Source organism: Cyprinodon tularosa, unplaced genomic scaffold (genome assembly GCF_016077235.1).
Source record: "Cyprinodon tularosa strain WSP-4 unplaced genomic scaffold, ASM1607723v1 ctg540, whole genome shotgun sequence".
Classification (NCBI taxonomy): Eukaryota; Metazoa; Chordata; class Actinopteri; order Cyprinodontiformes; family Cyprinodontidae; genus Cyprinodon; species Cyprinodon tularosa.
In genome coordinates, this window is record NW_024039275.1 from 502,461 (window position 1) to 526,209 (window position 23,749).

A 23,749-nucleotide genomic window follows, 5' to 3' on the forward strand; every position below is an offset into this window, starting at 1 on the left:
GTGTAAAAATACTTCTATAAAGTATAGAAGTCTATAAACTTCTATACGATTCCACACAGGATCTAACTCAAAATCAGACTTTTAAGATTTGTATTTGCAAATCATCTCACCAACTCTTTTCTTTCACTGTTTCTTGATCTAGCACATACATTCTAACTTTGTGGCTGTTTACATATTACAAAAAGCTTTAAGCCGGAGTCTTTCAAGGTTGTGCACTAAAGATAAACACAACAGGAAGTCGAAAAAATAAAATCCTCAACTGCACACTGTCCTGCTATACTAATAGTAAATCTCGATTTAAAGCAAGGTAGGGTTTCAGCTCTTTTACAGTTTTCTGTGAGTTTATTTCAGATTAGATTCTTATGCTTAGATTAGGAGCATAAGAACTAAAAGCTGCTTCTCCATGTTTGGTTTTGGTTCTAGGTATGTAAAGTAGATTAGAGCAAGTAGACTTTAAGGCGGGCATACACTGTACTAGTTTTTGTACAGTCGTGCAAGATTTTTTTTGGATCGGGCTGAGTTTCAGCTTCATCATGCGTCCCGCGTCGTCTAGTGTACAGTGGGTTAAGAGGCAATAGTCCAACCAGCGCCATCTCTCGGCGCCGAGGTCGACATGTGGTTTTTGGATATACAGTGTGAGCAGTTAGATCGCATCAGAGTGTCGGGCAGTAAGAACATGCATCGTCAGTTGTGAACTTTTAAACCCTGCTATTACATCATACAGTTTGCCCTGTAGCTTAGTACAATGATTTTAATAATCATACAGTGTATGCCCAGTAGATACACTGACAGCAAGTCTGTAATGTGTTTTTGAGCTAAGCCATTCAGTGATTTATAGAATAACATACTTATTTTAAAGTATATTCACTGAGTGACTGGGACTAAAACTGGCTGATGTGCTCCACTTTTTTTAGTTTTGGTGAGGACGTGGGCAGCAGCATTCTGGGTTAGCTGCAGCTGTCTTATCAACTTTTTTGCCACACTTGTGAAGACACTGTAGCAGTTTTATAAAAGATGAAAACACGAAATAGTTTTTCCAAGATCCTGCCAAGATAATCCTTTCATCCTTGAGATGTTCTTTAGGTAATATATTAATTTTATGTACCTCTGAAGGTTTAAATCTTGAGTCTAACATTACACCCAGATTTCAAATCTGATTGATGGTTTCTAGCTGCATTAGCTGATGCTGCGTGCTAACTAAATTCTTCTTACATATTTAATTTATTTATGAAACCACCTTTTTGATTAAAGGTTTAGCGAGTCTATGCCTCTTACAGGTAACATAAGCTGGTCTAAGTTTGCCACCTGTATAACTGTGGCTCTAATGATCTCATTAGTTCTCTCTGCTGCTGAGCTCAAGGTTCTTTAAAAGCAGAAGCGTGTCAAGACAAGTTTCATTGATGGTTTAATGTCCAGTCTAAGGAGGAAGGGGATAAGTATTTTCCTTGATTGCTTCTGCACTATGCAATTACCCCCTCCAGAAATCAGACTTGCACTCTGATCAAGTGCAAGGCCACCAGAGTGAGGCTTTTAATACATCTCCCGCTGATAAAGTTTATTCTGATAGCAGTGGCAATCCCACTTACCTCCTCTGATAGCTTCTCGAGCCTCTCGTCCAGCTCCAGCCGCTCGAACGCCCGCGCCTTTAGCCTGGCCAGACCCTCCTCATAAGCTGCCTCTACGGCACTAGCTGCCACATTTGCAGCCACAGCCACAGCTGTGCTGGGGTTTCCATGGGTACCCGGGTCTGTGGATGTCATTGCTTTCTTCATAAAGATCTCCCCGAGGGGGAACTCCACATTTGGAATGTACCTGGCTGCAGAGTTGGAGTTAGCCGGCGTCAGGCTGAGGTCGTCTGCGCAGGGAAGCTCCCTGCAGGGAAAGTGCCGCTCCTTTAGAGCTGAAGGCCGAAGCGGTTCGAAAGGGTCGTTGTTGTTGGCAGGTGTGAGGAGAGCTCCCTCGGCCACTAGGGGCAGCAGAGCAGCAGCGTCGCATACACTGTTGGATTTGGAGAGGACATAAAGGGTTTCATATGTGTGGTTGTATTCCAAGTGGGCTCGTAAGGATGAAAGGCTTCGGAAGCGCTTGTGCTCCCCGCAGCGAGGACAGCGGTATGGCAGGTCCAGAGAGGCCATTCCGTGCAGTAACTGCAGGAGGGGAAGGGGGCGCTCATGCGGCACAGTGGCAGCGCCAGTATGAGGGCAGGGTGGTGAGACCTCTCATGGCGAGAATGGGGCATCCAGGGCTAGTCAGCATGCGAAGGGGAGATCCCACCTTAAAATGAAAGAGCCAGGTCAGTCACATGACTGCACAGGAGATAGTCTCTTTACTCTGGAGGTCCTGTGGTCCTGAATGGAGACAAACAAAAACAGTCAGAGTTAAAGAACTTCATCAAATAATTGGCCATTAGACAACAACCTAAAGATTTTCAGCTCTAATTTTTATGGCCAATGTTTGGACTGGTCAGAGCCTGAAAATTAAAATTCCTCCTTCACCATTTTCACCATACCTTTGCTATTTCATACCACTCGGGGAACAGAAAGTAGCTGTCAGATGCATAACATCAATTCGTATCTGATTTGGGGACATTATGTCGAATTGGTGAAAAAGCAGCTGAAAAATTCTGCCTTCAAGAGGTTACCTGGATGTGTTTCAGCAAACTAACTGTTTTTAATATTAGGCTTGTATTCCATGTGTAGCGCAACACATGACATTGAAGTCAGTATGATTAGTCTGTTAACTATACTATCTAATGATATATAACACAAAAGTCTCCCTCTCACCCTTTGGTGTGTTCACAGTGGCCCTGATAGACTTTGAAGAGTCAACGCTAGAAAGCCCCAGGGTAAGATTTTATTAGGGTGCATTTACAGATGAAAAAATATTGGATTTTTTCCTTTTCTGACCAACGAGTCTGGCTGAAAATTTTCAGAATGATTCATTTCTCTGTGCTTCAATATTTTTGCTAAATATAAGAAAATAAATCATTTACACTGGATCTAACAAATTCCTGTAAACAATTTCCTTTAATTGTTTTTAACCTTCTCGTCATTTTAAAATGACAATCTCAAGGCACTTTACAATTCAACCAGATCATACAGTCAAATTGCTTCAAAGTTCTCTATCTGAGGAAAACCAGTTGATTGTATCGATTCATTGACTCCAAGGCAATACCTCACACTAAGCATGCTTGTAGCGACAGTGGAGAGGAAAAACTCCCTTTTAACAGGGAGAAACCTCCAGCAGAACCAGACTCGGTGTGAGCGGCCATCTGCCGAGGCCGACTGGGGTTCAAGGAGACTGAAGCAGACATACAGAAAGAAATGGAGATACAAAACGCAACTGTAAACAAACGGCCCCATCCAGTAAACACACAGCCAGGCAGACGAGCTCCGAGCCAGCTCCCATGTCAGAGGATTAAGAGAGCACATCCAGCCAGTCACAGTCAGAGAAACAGGACAATACTGAAAAACAGGCAGAGCTCGAACATCTTTAAACAAAGGTGTGATGGCAGCAGCACAGCTCACACCAGAGAGCACTACTCTCAGGATTTACTTATCTTATTTAGTGTTATTTCCTCTTTTTCAGTTTACTAAATTAGCAAAACTGCCATCCTCAACTTTTAGGAAAAAAGTCAGCCACAAGTGAAGAAATACATCAAAACAACTGATGCATGCAGCGTACAGGAAGCCACTGTTTATTCTATTTCATATTCAAAAAAAAATTTAATAATAGTTTAAACATTTAATAGAGCGGAGAGATGAGTTTTAGTGAGACTTGTAACATCACTCCTTGTAACATCAGCTAAGGAGATGCTCACTGATGCCAGCATAATCTGTCTTGGGCTTTCAAGGTCAAACAAGAACATCTAGACAAAAAAAAAACTGAAAAAAATGTGTCTTTTAGTTGACTTACAACAGTCTCAGGTAGCTCTTCTGTCGCCCTCCCTTTTCCTCACTGAGAGAAAATGTTTAACGTTTTATAGACTGTAAGAAAGTGTTCACTCCAGAGTGGCAAACTTTTTAGCATTCCCATCTCTGATCTGTCAAACACACAATTCAACCAATCCAAACAAAAAGCGAAGGCAGGGGGCGGGTCGTTAAGGCTGCCGTGGTGACCATAGCTGATGCTGCATGAATATGCAGACTGTTTTCAAAAGTGCTGATGGAACAAACAAGAGTGAAGAGGAAGCAGCGAGATCAATTTCTGTTGGAGACTAAGATCTGAAGTCAACAATGGAGTAAACATTCATGCTTGGAGACTTAGCTGCATTAGCAAGAAGCTAAAAGTGTAACTATTGCTGTGACATCCCAGCAACAACAAAGCTTAGGGTTTGTACTTACACCCCTCTCTCCGCCTCTCTGACCTACCCTGCCCCAAGACCCTAAACCTGTGCAGGCAAAAGGTTAATACCCTGATCTGATCCTTATGCTCCCATAACTGAATCAAGAGTTTACATCGTCATTTTGATGCAATCGTAACTGTTTTCTGGGAGAAACCACCTTTACATACAATACACAGAAATACATTAATAGCACTTTAATTACATCAGAAAAAACTGAAAATGTAACACAAGAACATATATTCATGGATTGTAGCTTGTAGTATTTACACAATGTGCAGTTTGTTCTGAAATGGGCTGGAGGTGTAGTGGATTTTTTAGAAGGGATGTTTAGTTATTGCCAGCAGGGAGGTGATCACCTTTTCAACTTTGGGAAACAAACTTTTCTTCAGTCTATTAGTTTCTGATCAGAGGTGGGCAGAGTATCCAAAGCTTACATTACTCAAACTACAGTAAAAAAGGCTCCTCAAATACTAGGCAAATGATCTTCTTACTAACCAAGACCATAACAACTAATTTAAAGGCACACTATGCAACATTTTTGAGTTAATTAATGTGTTCCATAACGTTTTGGATGATTAAATGAGTCATTTGAGGTTGAACAAAGGTATTCTCGGCCGCCCTGGTGGTCTGTGGGGGAAATACCGCACTTGCAATTGCAGGAGCCCTCGGCCCGCACCCACAGGCTCAGAAGTCTCGCGAGAGTCGGTCTTGCTTTACGGCGAGAAATGCTACACGCCCCCAGTTAAAAGCATGCTTGTTGCTAGCACAGTGGCGATCTTTGTGCAGTTATCATGGCGGAACCAGCGTGAAAACAGCGAAAGCCCATGTCGGAGCAGGCAAGAAAGAGGAAAAGGGCTCCGGACAGAGAGAGGAGTCGTACACGGGTGAACATCGGGCAAGCTTTTCCGAATGGCGAGAGCTAAAATAAAAAGAAGGCTGCAAGGCTGACGCGGACCTCGCGTTTCTGCTGATGCGATTGTAAGTAACATTGGAATGGTTTCTCTCTCTCTGTGTGCATGTTCATACTTTCACTGTGTTAGTCATTCGTTGCATTCGCCTGTCTGCTAAGCTCAAAACACCGCGCCTGGCTTGACGGAGAAACCAGGACACTGCTGTGCATATTTACAACAGTGCACTTTTACTTTCGACCTCTGGGGGAAGCCTCGCTGGAAAATCAACACCGGTTGCATAGTATACCTTTAATACTTTACAAAATTATGTAAAATTTAACAAATTATCAATTGATATACAATTTCTGGTGTTCAAAGCATAAAAGTAAACATAACATACAGTGATTACACACACAAACAAATTGGGTGGAACGAACACTCTTCAAAGTACATTTCGATTTATGAAATTTGGAAAATCAATACTTATAGTATGTAAGAACAGGTTAAATTGCAGTATAAATAGCATTAAACTACTAAGCCATGATTACAAAAAGGAAGAAAGTATTTCTCTTAATGGTGCAGATTTGTTTAAAACACAATGGGGGGAGCAGCCAGACATTTTACTCAAATAAGAGTAGTGAAACTTTATTATATTTGTACTTATGTAAAAGTAAAAAGTGCAACGCTTTAAAACTACTCAAGTAAGTTTCTCAAGTAAATGTAACTGAGTAAATATAACTACTTACTACCCACCTCGGTTTCTGATGCAATAATACTGAATTGTTTTCCTGATGGTTGGGACAGGTGGTGCTGCAGTAGTTAGATCTACTAGTATGAATTATTACTTTAGCCTGACATCAGTGATCTTGTTAAAGTTTTATAAATAGATTTCATTCTCTAAGCACTGTAGGAGTAGTCACAGAGCCATTTTTAAGCCGGAGACAAAAAAAACAATGTTGAGCAAGTGTCTACAGAATCTTTATGCTTTACATTTATTTACATTACTATGAATAATGGTTCATCCAGTCAGCCGGGTTCAGAGAGTCCAGTTGAAAACAAGCATATAAATAAACTGCTGAGTATAAAACCATGTGTTTTTATTGTAGTCTAGGTATTTATAAACTTAGGTCATTATATATGCAGTTATTTGCCTTTTCAAAGATAATCTATTGCTTTTTTTATACACGATGTACATTTTGTGACCTTTCAAAATCACTACACTCAGTTGTCATTTAATCCGTCTGCCATTTTGGAAAACTACTGTATTTTTTTTCTGTTGTAAACTCTTTCCTTGCTTGTGTCTGGTACTAATACAACTTAAATTCCTCACTTCAGAGTAATAAAGGACAATTTATTTTGTTTTATTCCATTGAATGTATCTTTTTAATAGCATAATTGTTGCACATTTGTCAGTAAAAAGCAGTAGTGGGTGTAACTGCAGAGCCAAGTATGCGGGTTACACCCATGAAAAACTTCCAAAACCTACTGGAATATGCCAAGCAGTTTTAGAAGTAGTGCAATAGTCCAACCGAAGGCATAAGTGGCATAAGCTGCGGCTTAGAGCCCCAAACCAACAATTTGGATTATTTTTCAGTTTGCTGGTTTAATCCATCTTCTCCCATTTATTCAGTTAGAGTTGCTGTGGGGCCGGTCTCCACCCAACAAAAAGACACAACCATGCAAACACACACTCACTCCTATGGACAATTTAGAGAAGTCAATTAACCAAACAGTCATGTTTTTGGACTGTGGGAGGAAGCTGGAGTACTCGGAGAGAACCCAAGCATGCACAGGGAGAACATGCAAACCCCATGCAGAAAGAATTGACTGGGACTTGAACCAAGAAGCTTCTTGTTGCCAGTCAGCAGCGCTTCCCACTGCAGCACCATGCAGCCATTTCCTGGTTTCAGAGTAAAGAAATTAAATGATTTTGAACTATCTATGCTCAAATTATGTTCATTTTTCACCATTAGTTTCTCAGTTGACTCAAAGATCGACTGCAAAGTCTGCTTAAGTGCACAGCAGCATTGATTAGTTGCACCTTGGATGCAATAGAGCCATTATGAGCAAGAGAGGTGAAACCCAGTAATCACAGCTTAACATCTTGAGCCTGAGTCGAGTCAGACTTGGGAATCCAAGTCTGGCTTTTCTAAGCATTTTTTTTTTTTTTTGTACAGGCCTATTTCAATAATTGATTTATTATTTAATCATTCTGTTTAAGCATGGTTGTAAGCAATGTCTGACTTGTATTCTTTTGCCTCGTTTAAGTTATTTCTGTGACCATTGTGGCTTATCCTTTCATCAAACAAGAGCTACCAACAATTTTGTCCACATGTATAAAAGAGGAGCTGTCCTCTGTTGGCTGCCATGCCTTCCTTAGTTTACGCAACTCGAAAAATTTATCAAACCATATTTGTCAGTGAAATACGGGACCGTAACGGACTGCTTATAAGCAATGTCCACTATGTTCTTTACGATGATAATAGATTTTGCCATAATGATAAAAAAAAAGTCCTACTTATACATGTTGTCTTTGTCAAATATCAACATTTGTTAGATTTGTTTAATGGTCTGAAAGATGCAGCTATAAAACGTATCAAGAGTGAAAATCTGCAAGGGGCAAACATTTTTTAACTACTGAACTGTTTCAAAGGCGTTTAAATGAATTATCAAGTTTATTTCTAACAATATGTTTTGTTTATTGCACAAATTAATCTTTGCTTTACTTTGCAGAAGAGAAGAACATCCCTATTGCAACGTTTTTTGAATATGCAATAGCCTTTCTAATACGAGGTGGACTCATTCTAAAGCATGGGCGTAGGTTTGCATAGGGATCAAAGAGACATGTCACCACCAATAATTCTACGTAAATAACATGTTTATAATTTATAATACAGCGTTGTTGCAGCAGTTGCTTCTTCTCACAACTTGTATATTGAAGTTAATATTTTAAATGCTGTGTCAGTTCCTAAGATAAATAAATACACAAAATAAATAAATAAATACACAAACAACAGACATATTTAGACTATATTTGGTTAAAAAGGCACATATTTACCTTCCGTCTTAGTCACTGGTAAGTTCAAATGTAACCCTTCTCAAAGTGTTAAGTTGTCCCATATTATTCCGAGCCACTCATGCTTCAAACATTGATAAACAGCATCTTGTGTGTGTAGTGCTTATAAGATTTGTATAAATTTAGCAAAAAATACAGTTTTCTCTTTAAACAAAATGCGTCCTGATGCTCACATCAAGCACAACTGACATCAGACCAATTCAACTTAAGACCAATAGTGTCCCTATCAAACTTGAGATCAAACCTACGCCCTTGTCCTAAAGGCTAATTTGGAAATGAATAAACTAAAGAACCAAAAGGATAATTTTTCCTACAAATACCCAGAACTGTTTCAACATAATATATCTGACCTCAGTTGGTCTGCCTGTGAACTGCTACCCAAATAGTGCAGCATGCAGTATTTTTAATCTTAAGTTTACCCATTTTACATTTGGGTGGAAACCAAAACCTTAAACTGGAGCCTTCATAAGTTTTTTCTTTTTTTTTTTTCAACATCATAGAGCAGCTGTGAATGAGGAAAACAGCCCCTATTAGGAGTTTAATGACAAGTCACAGATGCAAAGCATTCATGGACTGGAAATCCCCCTGAAATCACCAAGGCTGTTATTAGACGTCTGGTAAGGTTGGATCAGGAAGCCGACTGGCAAGCTGTGCCCAAGTATTAAACAGACAGAATTACACCGACCCCTTCACCGAACTGCCAGCAGCAGATATTACCACCCCAAACCCTTACAGAGCTGTATTATTCACTTTATTCCTTTATATTGTGGCAAATGATGCATCAGCAGCTCTTTTTATATTTTCCCTAACTGCTTTAATCATTCTTGCACAGATATATGTAACAGACGTAGACGATGCAGGCATTAACTATTCTAACTCTGATGTAAAACACAAGGAAATGCTTTTCTCAAATGAACCCAGAGTGCCCTATGGTGGTTTTAAAACAAATTCTCCTTTAATTAAGCAAAGAAAAAAAATTATTCTTGCCCACTCTCTGCAATGATCGCATGCCTATGCTGCAGAAGACATGTTGACTAACCAATCACAAATTTATACATGAATGCTGACCAAACAGCATTCAAATGATGGTGAAATAGGCTGAAATAGGTCGCTCTGGGCTGAGCCACTTCAGATTTAGAGAGGAAATAACTTCACATCTTAAAATAGTTCACTCCCAGAGCTGCACAGTAAAATGCAGACAAGTTAATATTACACTGCTGTCTTCTGCTCACCACATCTCTGTCCCTTTCTATGCACCTTGGGAGTCAGTCAAGTTGTGCCACAGACTTCTGGATCTCTGTTAAGTTCACCATAAAATTCCATCGACTTTCTTTTTACTAAATAGTTTCTTCATTATTTTTGTCATTTGTTCAGCCGATAATGAAAAGGTGTTATGAGCTACATGGATTTGTACCCTTTAGATGGGATTTAAATCAGTTAGTAAAAAAAAATAACATGGTCATACCCTATAGGTTGAAAGAGAAAATCACTTTATATCTTGTTTATTTCTTCACTTTGTTTACTATGATTGGATGGATTGGTGAAATTGAAAAAAAAAATGTTTCAGTGTGAAAATCCCATAAAAAGAGAATCCTGAAAAGTTAAATGAAAATAATAAATACCACATCAGTCTTTTGAGTCTTTAGACCAGTGTCATCTTAAAAGCTCAGCAATACTGTAGCTTATCAGCAGGAAATGCTCAATTGTGTCCTGAATGTTAATATATAACATTTTGTAAATGGTTACGTAAAGTATAGCTGAGCTTTTTTTGCAAATGCAGATAGTGGAGGGATTCGCAAACAAATGCAGAGTGGAGTAGCCTAATGCTTGAATGTAAGGGATGTATTTTTACACTAAATTTATACAGTAGTGTTGACATAGAAAAGGAATCTCCTGATGCTCTTGGCCTTCTCTAGCAGCTATATGTTTGCCCACAATCCATTGCATGACGACCCTATAAGCACTGTCCACCTCATGGAGTTTAACTATTAAACAGTTTGTACTGTGCATGTACTTTGTGTGACACACACTAATATCCTCACCTTTATATGTTTTGGTTTTTATAATGGAGTAATTTGACCAGAACTATTCATGCGTTTCTCTCTCATGTAATGACATCTGTAAGGGGCTGTCAAGTTTCAGCACAATAATCTGGGTCTCCTTTCCAACCCTGGATAGAGTTCTTACAGCTGAACACATGAAAGGTTAAGGGATTATAGGTAAGAACAGAAGCTAGGAGCTCTGATTTTAAGTATTTGGATCAAGCCACTGAGCCCCGCAGGGTGATTCCTTCATGTTTACGGTTGAAGTGCAATAATTTGGATCTGTATTTAGAGGTCTATGATATTCTCTTCTAATAAACCCTATTTAGAGGCAGCCCTTTGTACCTTTGTTGAAAATAGTCCTACCAAAAATATCTCTACTCTATACAGTAGAGATAATAAAGGGAGATCAACTGTTTCTGAGTCTAGGTCAGTGCATTTTTTTTATAACCAATACTCTAATAGTCTTAAGTGAATATGTTCTATAAAGCCAATTAGTATGCATATATATTAAGTATATTAAGCGAACCCACAATAATAAAAATAGCGTTTCATTAAAAGCTATATTTATTTAGCATCCCTGTCTTTTCACCAACAGCCTGAGGCTTTGGTTTCAAATAAATGTTGTAAAACTACATCAGCTCTCTCTCTCTCTCTCTCTCTAGAGCACTATCATGCAGTCAGGTGAGATTTATTTCCGTGAGCCAGCTCTCTCTGACACAAATTTGTTTTGTTTGGAGGTGTGAGAAGGAGCATGACTCAAGGTGCATCTCAGTGAGAATGCCAGGCCCCTGAAAAGCTTCACCGAGACATGCTGCAGCTCTCAACTGGCACGTTGCAGTGCAACACTGGAGGTGGCTGGTGTTTATGAGAGGTGCGACACGACCACTGTCCCACAAATGGAGCCGGGGTTTTTTTCTCAGCTGGCACTTTCAGTGTGAAAAAGACGCCCCTCACAATCCAATGCAATTTTATTTGTTAAGCACTTATTAAACAACCACAGCTGAACAAAGTGCTATACAGATAAAAACAAAACAACTTTTATGTTTTTTGTTGTTTTTTTATGGGTAAAAGTAACAAGATCAAAAGAATTAATTGGGGTAAAAGATAAAAGGAATAAAGGGGATAAAATAAAGACCACTGTCTTGCTAGGTGTCAAAAGCCAAAGCGAAAAGTTGATTATGACAGAATAAAATCAGTCAGAGAGGAGGCCTGTCTGATGTACTGAGGCAGGTCGTGCTTTGGAGCTAAAATGGCGAAAGCGCGGCCCCCTCGGAGCTTACGGCTGGTTTTAAGCTCTCTCAGGAGCAGCTGACCTGCTGACCTGAGAGAGAGTAGGTATATAAGGATGTTGAAGCTCAGAGAGGTACGGTGGGGAAAAACCAGTCAGTGATGCAAATAAAATAATTTTGAAATTAATTCTAAAATATACGCGTTTGTTTCCATAGTCAATGTCTGAAACCAATCAGTCAGCAGTGGCTAAGAAATGGCTAAACAAATGTCTTCTAAATTCTCTTATTTATATTCTCCTGTGTACAGTTGCATATAAACTCTGAGGAGTATATATGCAACTGTTTTGAGTTTTTACAGGTTTATTGTTTTGTAAAAACCAATATAACTCATAGCATATAAGTTGTTATTATGATAGAATAAAAAGTATTATTTTAAGTAAAAAAACACATTCATAGCTCAAAAAAGGATGGTTATAAGGTAACGATGAACAAACACCAAATATTTCTACTACTGTGCTAAAAAAAAGTTTGCCCCCTTTCATTATTAAGCATAATTAATGTATTAAAAACAAAACAAAAGTCACTTCTATGTGAAATGTCATTTTTAAAGAGATTATACTTCTCCCACTACTTTCAAACTAAGAATGATCAGTGATGTGCTACTGTATTTTTTAAATAAACTGGAGTTTGATCTCATACATACACAGGTCTGCTGCTTATCGGCATGTTTACTGTAGGGAATCACAAAAATAGTCTGATGGCATGAAATAAATGAAAAGATCTTAAAAGGCAACAAATCATATCCTGATTTAAGCAAAAAAAGCAAGAATGGATGGGTCCATCATGTCTACCTGAATGGAAAGGGCTACAAACAGCTCCACCATACACAAATAAAGTAGCAATCCCAACAACACAAGGGATGAAACTATTAATCAGATTAATTGTGATAATTCAATTATTAAAATAATAATGGTCAACTAATTTAGTAAACGTTTAATCGTTAAATGGATTGTAGAGACTCTAAAATATGCCTCTACCTGACAGAGTAACACACTTGGAGCAGAATTTTGCATTTATGCTTTAAACAGAACTCCTCAAGTGGAACTTTTTTTGTTTCACCTGGTTTAATGTCCTAAAAAATCTTCTTTAAGCAACCTTTGGGTATCCGATCGTATATTTATGTCTTTTCATTAAGTGTTTCTCTTGGAAAGACTGAATGTTCGTGTGTAAGGAGTCTTTATAATGCTGAGGTGCGGCAGGACCTAGTCAGAATCACACAGGGAACTGTCTTTGGCTGTTCTGTGTCATTCTCCTATGCAGAGAGAATTAAATCTTTTTCTTTCTTACTCTCAGTGCTTTTTGTACTCCACAGCAACCTTTGGGTATCCGATTATTAATTGATTAATCAAAAAACATTATTGACAGATGAATCAATTTACAAAAAATCGTTATTTGCAGCTCTAAACAACACAGCACCAAGACCACATGAGTCACTCATCCAAGAGGTTTTAAAAGAACCAAAAGGAACAAAATCTTAAGCACTGCAGACCTCACTTGCGTCAGGTAAGGTTTGCATTCAACAATAAGAAAGAGGCTTGGCAGAATTTACCGTTGCAAGAAAAAGAAAGAAAGAAAAAAACTGATAACCAATGAGGTTATTTAAAGCGCATCAGGCTGACACCAAAAAATTAAGGTTCTGGACTAGCTTAGTCAAAGTTCAGACCTAAATCTGCTGCAGATATGCTGCCTCATGACCATGAATACACCATCCATGTTTATACCACCCTGAGGTGGCTGAAATAAACTTTACTTTAAATTATGGGAAATTATCAATCCATTGCCAGTAATTAGAAACAAAATACTTGGGAGCAATTGTCTTGACTGAGGATACAACTAATCTTTAGGGTGATTATCATTTAACAAAGCTTCAGGATAGTCAGACAGCTACAGCTCTTTGCCCACCTTTAAACCGCATATTACTAATTTTACGTGACCTACAGAACACTTTCTAGTTGAAAGAAGTGTAAAATATAATTCTGAATACTAAACTCTTATTTTGATGTATTGCAGAGGGCAGTTCTTGAGACCACAAAGCATTAATAAAGTCCTTTTTGTTATTTCAAGTTACAAAGCAAAGATAAACATTTGAAAAGCAACACTTTTCAAATGTTTAACTTTATTGTAAACCAGCAATTTAGATGAAACAAGACCAGTGAAAAATTACAGAAATAATTAGTACAAGATCCAAAGGGCTAATCATCCATGCATTTTTCCATTATGCTTATCCCTTCTGGGGTCGCGAGGGGTGCTGATGCCTATCTCCAGCTGCCTAAGGAGAATTTAGAGGAGCCAATTAACCTAACAGTCATGTTTTTGGACTGTGGAAGGAAGCCAGAGTACCCGGAAGGAACCCACACATGCACAGGGAGAACATGCAAACTTCTTGCAGAAAGACCCTGTGCCAGAAATCAGACATTCTTGCTGCAAAGCAGCAGTTCTACCCACTGTTCCACTCTGCATGTATCAAATAAAACTGATGTTTTAGAGCCGATTTGCATGTCATCATTATCAAAATCTTCAAAACATACATTTGGATTGGCAATACAAGGATCTAGAGTAGGACCAGTGTGATCACTCATGAGAACAGTTTCTCAATGGTGCAGATTAAAACCATTTCTTTGGTCGCACCAGTGTGACCAGCAGTTGGACATAAAATTCTAAAAAAAATAAAAAGAGTTGAACCCTATTTTTGTATACAGTTTTTTAAGATTTTTTTATTACATATTTATTAAAAGATATATTGTGACAGATTTGTCATCCGTCATCATTTCAGGGAGAAAATGTTATTGAAATTCTGCAGGAAATTATCAGATGTCCAATGATGTCTAAGGAGGTAACACATCAAGATGAACTAATAATTTAGAAGATATTAAAGCTTGTTTGTGGTTTGATTAACTCTCTTTATTACAAATAATTTTACAATGTCTGGAAGTCTTTGATGCTGGAGAGAGTAAGGCCAATGAAAAGAAAGACAAAGTACAGGACTTTGGCACCTGAGGAGTATGTAACTGCTTAATAAAACACATGGACTTTTAATTTAAACTTTATTTTTTCTTAAGCTCTTTTATACTTATTTATCCAGAAAGTTTTTAAGTGCTCAGTTAAACACTTTCAGCACCAAAAGTCACAAACTAAGTTCTTGTAGAATTGTGCTGTAAATAAACAATTATAGGCAGATTAGTTAGTTCCTTTGTTCTATATTGTCTATATGAACAACAGATTAAAAAAAGCTGCAGTGTTAAACGTGAATAAAGTGTACCAATATTTTTGTGCACCAACACAAAAAAAATTGGAGGCAAAGCTGAAACAAAACAAAGAAATGGGTCTAAACTAATGAAAAAATATTCAAATAACAATTGCATATCTGGAGACTTCTGTTTAAAAAGGCAGAATTTTTTGCTTACTTTTGCAGAAATTGTGCTTTATACTCAGAGTTCTAAGACTAATTTAACGTTAACTAAACTTCTATATGTTCCTTGATATGATAATGTAATACATTTGACTGCCCAAATGTGACCAGAGACCTTTAAGAAGAGTCGACAATAGCTGCTACACATGTGGACAAAAATATTGATACCAATCGTTTAATGAATTAAAAACTCACAGTGGTCACAGAAATAACTAGAATCTGACAAAAAAAAAATCACATTTCTATGAAAATGAAATGAAAGTCATACATTGCTTTTTAACTATGATTCAACAGAAAAAAATAAAATAAAAACTCTCAGATGATGGTACCCTCATCTAAATATTTTGTCGTCCTTGACCTTGTGAGGCCATCTCTGCAATAAAACTATCCCTGTAACTGTCAGTGGGTGATACAAAACATTTTGCCCTCATGTGTAGTTTCATTGTATCATAAGCCAAACCTAAAGAAGCTTGGTGGGTCTTACCTTTAACTATTCCCTCAGGAACAATCACAATGATTTATCTAAAGGTAATTGATTACTAAATTGAGGCGATTTGAATAAATATTACCAAATAATGTTTATTTACCTCTTGGATTTGCATTGTGAATTTGTTTCAATACATTTCAATTGCTCTAAATTAGTTAAACCTAATCTGATTCATTCTAACCTCTTCAAGATCAAATTTGGTTCCAAAACATAAAATCCATGATGAACCATGATATTGTTGTATCAGTTTATTGATTATAGTTTTCAACCATTTTTCATTCCTTCTTCTTGTGAACAAAGTAGCTTAGTAAATTGACTTTCAATAGTTCAGCTAAGAGTTTTTAACAGAGTCATGTTGGACTTGGAGAAGAAGGATTTTTGTTACTTAATTCTTATATTTTGAATGGAAGTTGATCCGAATAGAAATTCTCGAGATACAGCTCACTTCCTAACCTGATGTGCTTTTTCTTTTTCACAAATTTTTTTAAGTAATAAAAAATGGTGCTATGAATTTACAGGCTTGGAATTTGACAAGGTGACACTAATATACAAAAACTATGGCTTGATGTAAACTATTCCACCATAATTCTATTTATTTGGGGACATTGTCAAAACAAGACGTTTATTTATTTATGTATTTAGAATTTGATGACAAAGCTGTGAGCGGTGGATGCTAAAACAGAGATGCATTACATAGAGATAATTTTTTCTCCCGATACTATATGATACCTGGGCAGAGTATATCGACTGATATCCCATATCTGATCCGATTCAACTGGTCAATGGATGAACCATATATCTTTCCATTTGAGTGAAGGCTTTAGCCTTGATATAAAAGTTAGTAAAAAAGGATAAATCAACAAAGATATAAATGTCCTTTATGTTATTTATTAACAGATAAGCAGCAAAAAGAAATAAATAACAGTTCACTGTAAAGTGCATTGGAATGAATCTCAGATATTCAATCCAGATAATTAGTCAATATTCGGAGTCGACATCAGATCCATGTATTGGATCGATGCAGCTCTACACTAAAGCAATATCAGTATTTTAGTGATCTAAAGAGAACATTTAAAGCTTTTAATCATCTAAATGCTTGTAAACCATTAACTATTAATTATGTACAAAGATTTAGTTGTCTTACAATCACTTTAATAGTTTGGTAGAAACTTTTTGTATAACTTTTCAGGAGTTTTAAATATTTTTTCTAGCATTTTGTACTTTTTATATCATATCCATGGACTTTTGTCTGTTGGTGGACAGGGAACCATCGGCACATCAACATCAACAAAACTAAGGGGATGGTGATTGGCTTCTACAGGAGGTCAACCACCTATAACATATAGTAAGTTCTAACTTGATACTTGCTTTGATAAAAATAACTACAAAAGAGAATAGACAATATTTAATGAGTAAACATTTTCAACATTTGTATTTTAAACCATTATCATTATTATTATTACCACATAATCAAAGATTTGCAAAGTTCAAGGGCCCGTGGTCCCTGCTTGAATAATTTCCATGAAGAAAGACATTACACCTATTAGAGAAGTATATATTTCAATATTCCACACATTTTTTTTCTAAGCTGCACATGCTTTGTTGCAGATTTATCCCCTCATTCTTTCAGAGCAGGGTGACATGCCGCCTCAGTGTTTAAAATGAGGCGGCAGGCTTCTTAATTAGCTACTGTACATTAAGCCCTGTGTGCTAAAGCCAGATCAAGATGAGAAAAGAGCCAGCAGAGAACAGTGGATTGAAACAATGCGGTAAATAGCTTCTATGATCTGCATAAAAACAAACATCTCCTCGGCCCTTGTGTTCTTTAATCCTGGGCTTGTGTTGGTGTAACACTGTAGTGACTGGCAGAGGGCATTGGGGAAGATACATGCATGCAGTTCTGTTTACATGAATAAAATATGCCAGTTTGAATTAGGGGAATATTCAATATGTTATTTGAAAGATGCATATTTCATGAAAAACCTCTTACAAGATGGGAATAGTTTCAGATCTTGAATAACCAAGGGCTGACTAAGGAGCCGGATCGCTCATCTTTACATGATGGCTTGTGGACAGTCTCACAGCCTGATGCCACACTCAAGGAACAGTCAGTCAGGGGACACAAAAGGCAGCTATGCAAAAAAAATCCTCAAAGTAAACTCTAAGACAGGGGTCAGCAGTTGCCGCGGGAGCTTTTTCAAAAATTTCAGAAAATCGATTTTTTTTTTTCTTTTGTTTTAATATGGTGTGCAGGAGGTAAAAAAATAATAATTATTATGTTTTCCAAAGCTGTAAACATTTGTATAATAAATAAATTTAAACAGTAATTTGCGTCATAGCCATAGAGATCAGTGGTCATAACTTGCAACCAGCGCTGTGCAGTGCCAGGCTGCTGAAGTGTCTCGGACCATGGATCCCAAAGGGGAAAAAAAGGAAGATAGCTGATGAGAAAAGAGGATTCATAGGATGGACCGAATTATTTTCTTTCATTATCAATGCGGAACGATTGCCTGCATTTTTGCTTTGTAATGAGAGGTTGGCAAAAAATAAAAATAAAAATTTGGAAAGGCATTTCCAGGGAAGGCAAGCTAAATATGCAGCCAACAACCAAGCTGGGAGGGAGAGAAAAATGGTGATTGCAGAACTTCTGGATAAATTAGAGGAGAGCAAATGTAGATTTAAGAAGTGGATTACATCTCCAAACTCCACTACTGCTGCTAGTTTTGTTGCAAGGATGGAAAACCGTCCACAGATATCAACAGGTGGAGCTCTGATGCAGAGATGGGAACTTTCTTGCATTTTTCCCCCAAATCCTAACTATAAATCACACCAAGGAGTGCTGGGATGGGGGATTTCAGGGTTAGAGAGCTCGGCTCTGATGGGTGTCAGTTCCTGCTTGGTTCCTCATGACTCAATCAACTCCTCCCAACAGAAACACGTCCACCATAGAAAGATTCCTTGATCTTGTTTCTATAAGATCAAGGAATAAGAGATGCAACAAAACTTAAACCATGCGGTGAGAGCGTTCACTGCTCGTCCCTCACCTCATGCTGCTATGTGACATTTGCTCCAGGATAAAGATTTAATCGTGAATGCTTATTATATATTTAAGCCCACATAGTCATTTTCTATAGTTGGTTAATACACTTAGAGCCCGTGTTTCCATACGAGGCATGTATAAGACTTTTACATTTTTGCGGCTCTAGACAGATTTATTTTTTGTTTATTTGGTCCAATATGGCTCTTTGAGCAGTTTGGGTTGCCGACCCCTGCTCTAAGAGGAAGCAATTGATGACAAGCAGCGATAAAACAAAATAATGTGTGATTTAGTGGTCCAGATCTTCTAATTCTGGTTTTCTCTGTCTTGGGGATAAACCATTAGAAACAAAAATCACAATTTCCAGTGAAAACTACTCAGGTCTTGTTAGTGGACAATGTCTGCAACATGATATTTACATCCAACTGGGCAACAGACAGGTATTCAGGTTACAGTGTCTGGCAATAATTAAACAATGTTAAGCTTTTTCACATCTTTTATAAGTTCCAACCACAAACGACCGTATATTAATTTTGGTAAATGCATTTATGCAACTTTGTCGCCTCTTGACGGGGACTCCCTTGAAAAAGAGTTTTTTTTTTCAACTCAATGGGATTTTTTTTCCAGGTTAATTAAAGTTTAATAACTTAAAATAATTGGGAGAGCATAATAATAAACTGTAAATCTGTAAAGTGTGCTCTCCATTTGTAATTAGCCCCCTGAAAGAGTTGCAGTTACAGGTGCAATTTTTTTGAGTGTATGTCTTTATCATATTAGCAGATCTAGACAGGACATCAGTTGCCTGTTCTCATTTGCAAAACATGCTAGACTCATTCAGACAGGATAAAGGGCATCACATACGAATAAATGCCAAAGATTGATAAAGGCTTTTTTTTTTTTTCTCTTTTCCAAGCCACTGACAGATTTTAGCTTGTTTTTTTTCTATATCCAGGCATCTATCAACTCTGTCCAGCTTCAAAACAATGGAAGATAGACAGGGAATTATTGAGGAGTATACAGAAGCAACTTAATGTCAAGATAAGACAATGCAAGTGGGCATACTGTACAGGAGGAAGATGGAAAGCAAGCTCCAGTAGAATGATCTGTTGTCAGGGTTGAAGTAGATTACAGGCTTCCAGCAGAAGGATGATCAGACAGATGGAAGTCTAGACAGAGCAAATTAAAGCTGGAGTCTGTAAGTTTTTAAAAATCACTTTTTTGTCATATTGGCTAAAACTGTCCCTATGCCCAGACAGCAGTACATGTGATATGTAACCTGTAAAAAAAAATGCTTCAATTGGTACCGCCTACTGCCTGTATTTCAATCTGGAAAGAATAATTCGGGACGAGTCAAACAACCAATCACAGCCAGAGGAGCGTCTGATGGAGTGTCAATCACAGCTCACACACGCTGAATCCCCCCCCCCCTTTCTGGTGGCATGCGGTAGCCGCGCAGATGCTGTGAGAGGGGTGGAGCTTGAGTGAAGCAGAGAGGGTGGGGGAGTGGTGTGAAACCTGTTTTTCTTCAAATTTTCAGTTGAAGTCTGCTCTCTCCTCAATGTTACAGACTGCAGCTTTAACTGATCATTGTTTTAAACAAGAATTAGCCTGACTTACTCTTGAAAAGTCCTTGAAAATAAGGAGGCCGGAAGAGTTTTGGCTGTGAATTCAAACGGGTCTACCTGTTTCTCTGCGGCTTTCTCCACCATACGCTCTATTCACATACTTGTATTATATTAAACTGAACTTCCAATATTCACCACTCCGCTTCAAGACCATTTCCTCTTATAATGGAGCAGCCGGCTTGCTTGGTCTCATAAGCAAGCCGGCTTGGTTATCCCAAGCTATCCTTGGGATAACCAAGCCGGCTTGGTTATCCCAAGCTATCCTTGGGATAACCAAGGACAGCTTGGATACATCGGACCTATCCTTCAAATCGGGCTAAAAGAAGGACGCATTTGTAGGCCGCATAACGAGGACCCTTGGAATCCGACCAGACCTCAGCGCCACGTATGACTTAATCGACCTTTTAATCTGGCCTTCGGAGGACGCAGCCCATGAATTCAAACAGAGCCTCAGATGGAGGCATCAATAATCACCTGGATCAAATACTACCTGACAAATAGACCACAGTTTGTTAGATTGAAGGGTTAACTGTCTAGTCAAGTAGTTAGCAGCACGGGAGCACCACAGGGGACGGTACTCTCACCATACCTTTTAACTCCTCTAACATCCAGTACCAGACTGATTTCTGTCACCAGCTGAAATACCTGGATGTCTCTACATTCTTTGGTTGCATGAAACATGGCAAAGAAACTGAGTACAAAGAGCTAGTGAACCGTTTTTGGCATGGTGTGGAAACAATCATCTGATCGTGAATATCAAAAAAGCAAGGGAGATTATTGTAGATTTTAGAAGAAAAGTTAACAAGCTAAATCCTGATAACAAATTAGGAGAAGAAGTGGAGGTGGAGGAGTATAAATACTTCGGTGTTTACCTGGACAACAAACTGGACTGGAGACACAATTGTGAAGCTTTCTACAAGAAGGGACAGAGCAGATAGTGCTTCCTAAGGACGCTTAAGTACTATGGTGTTTGCAACAAGATGCTGCAGATCTTCCACTGTCTGTTGTGGAGATATGATCTATTCTTCCATCACTTGCTGAAGTAACGGCATCAGAGCAAATGGCTATAAGCAGCTCAAAAAGCAAATAAAGAAGGACAGCTCTCTTCCAGTAACATAGAACATATGGAGATGAATTCTTCATAAGATGAAGAACATTATGGACAAAAGTAACCATCCTCTTCAGGAGATTGTTAAATAACAACAGGGTCTTCAGTAAAAGGCTTCACCAGATCCAGTGCAGCAACTTGTTTAAAAAACAAACAAAATAAAGCTTCTTTTTTTTTTCAAAACAAAACCAGGTAACTATATTAAACATGCTTGGATGATTGTTGTACATCTTAAAGGCTCCTTCACAATTCAATTTATGTAGCTAATCGTAAGACATCCAGGTGTTAAATGGTTGGTAAAGTCAGAGGAGAGAAATCACTTCCTGTACTATCAACATTGCAATTTACAAGTTTTGATGGAGCAGCACAAACCAATCCATCTGAGGCCAGTGAATTGTTTAAATGAGGGTCTGCACCCTTGGCCCTCTTTTTGCCGTCCTCAGATTAATCAAAATACAGGAGATTATCTATTATCTGGAGCTGGATAAAATAAAATGCATTCTAGAAGGCAGGGTATGACTGAACTCCATTGATTGTCAATTAATGCATTGCAAACTTGTTTAATCTGCAACTAACAGATACATTCTTTATTTTAAATACAATTGCACTGCAATGATTGTGACTCAGTGGGAAATGTTTCTGCTTTTGGTTGTCTATACCCTATCTGTGTATAAATATGTGGTTTGAAGGAGTGACTGGCTTGAATGGATTATAGTGTAAAGTGCTTTGATTGGCCAGGATGGCATACAGTATGAAAGGAGCTGTGTAAATTGAGTCCATTTGTCAAAGACTTTACAGCATTTCTCCTTTTTTTAAATATGATTTCCTATGAGGGCTTAAAAGCCCACTGTAGAGACATGATGGTTTCCAAAAATTCTTATTTTTTTCAATAACGTGTTGCCCTCAGGAGCCAAAGCTTGGGACAGTGTGGGAAGTCCCATGAGAGTATTATTATTATTATTATTATTATTATTATTATTATTACAGTGTGAATATCACAAGCAGTCTTTTATTTCCTCATTTATTTTATGATCCATCTCAGCATATACTGGGCTAAAAAAAATCACTGTTTGCAATTCAATGACAATCTGATAAATTAAAGTTATTTCACACAATGTACAGAAGAGGTGGATTATTTTACATACAGCAGGAGGAGTTGGTCCCTGTCCAGCACACAGGCCGACCAGTCCCCTCTGAGCAAAGGACTCACAGTAAACACTGGTGCATCCAGCAGTTAAATATTAATAATAATAATCGCCCCTCATATCTGCACTGCACATAGATCAATCAAAGGCAGCGGATCATGTGGGTGTGGACCATGGGACTCACTAAACTGATGCTACAGCCGCCGTGGTGACAGAAAGCACGGAAGGCCGGGAGGGGGGCAGGTTAAATGCACCCCCATGCTGGTCTCAGCAGCTGAGCTCCCCTGTGAGGAGAGAGAGGAGAGAGGGGGAAAAGGAAGGGCGACAACCTGCCGTGTTCCCGATCCTGTCCGCTGAGCAGGACGCCGCAAATCAAACCTCTGCACGAGGCAGGAACAAAACCTTCAGCGGTGTTAATGATGGAGGAGGAAACGAGGCTTCATAAAAAAAAAAAAAAGCAAGAAAGAAACGTGCATCTTACTCACCTTACAGTCTTCTTTCCATTTTTTTTTCTCTCTCTCACTCCAATCAACGAGCCGCTGGAGCCGCCAGTGACGTCACGAAACCCCTCTCTGCTGCAGAGAGCGGTAGGCCTGCAGAGGAGGACCAGACCCAAGTAAGGCAGAGCATTATTGTATTTAATCAAACAACACACTCCATTCACCCAAAGAACTTTAATTGAAAAAAATGAATAAATAAAAGTTAATCCTTAAAGGTTCTAGTTTTTACTATTCCACAAATGGCAACAGTCCATATATGAGGTGGATGCAACGTGGATACACCATAATTTTCTCCAATTAAATAAAAACAAAACTGAGACAATACTCTTCGGACCAAGGGAGGACAGATCCAGAGTATAGGTACTGAGAAGAGGTCTGTGGTCCTCACCTGCAGAACCCCATTCATTAAGCATGTCTTGCTAATTGCCATCAATTTCCACCTGTTGTCTTTTCCATTTGCACGACAGCATGTGAAATTGATTTTCAATCAGTGCTGCTTCCTAAGTAGACAGTTTGCTTTCACAGAAGTTCTAGTGTTTTTTTACGTGTTCCCATTATTATTTGTGTATTATATATACTGCACAAAAATAAGTAATAAGAATAATTAAGATATATGTTTGTATTGAAATGTTTATTTTTGTAAATTATTCACTTTTGATTCTCCTTATGTTGATTAATTGCTAATAGACTAATGTGTTTTTGAAACTTAATTTTTGTTCATTACAAATTTCCACCCACTACTGATGAGACCAGCATATTTAAATTAGAGCAACAATAAAATTGCAGCATAAAT

At 38.2% G+C, this 23,749-nt stretch overlaps 1 protein-coding gene across 2 annotated transcripts in view; it reads right to left on the reverse strand.

Annotated features, from left to right (window-relative positions):
• fbxo41 (F-box protein 41) overlaps nt 1-23,060 on the reverse strand; it is a 70,091-nt gene extending 47,031 nt beyond the window's left edge. Inside the window, exons 1-2 of one of the 2 annotated variants that reach the window (XM_038304758.1) lie at nt 22,942-23,060; nt 1,587-2,348 (exon numbers count right to left, since the gene is read on the reverse strand). In XM_038304758.1, coding sequence (XP_038160686.1) covers nt 1,587-2,135 — 549 coding nt within the window. In that variant the 5' untranslated portion in view covers nt 2,136-2,348; nt 22,942-23,060. Of the gene's footprint in view, nt 1-1,586; nt 2,349-22,785; nt 22,879-22,941 lie in introns of those variants that run through there. The other variant, XM_038304759.1, reaches the window with a different exon arrangement.
• Nucleotides 23,061-23,749: the final 689 nt, after the last annotated feature.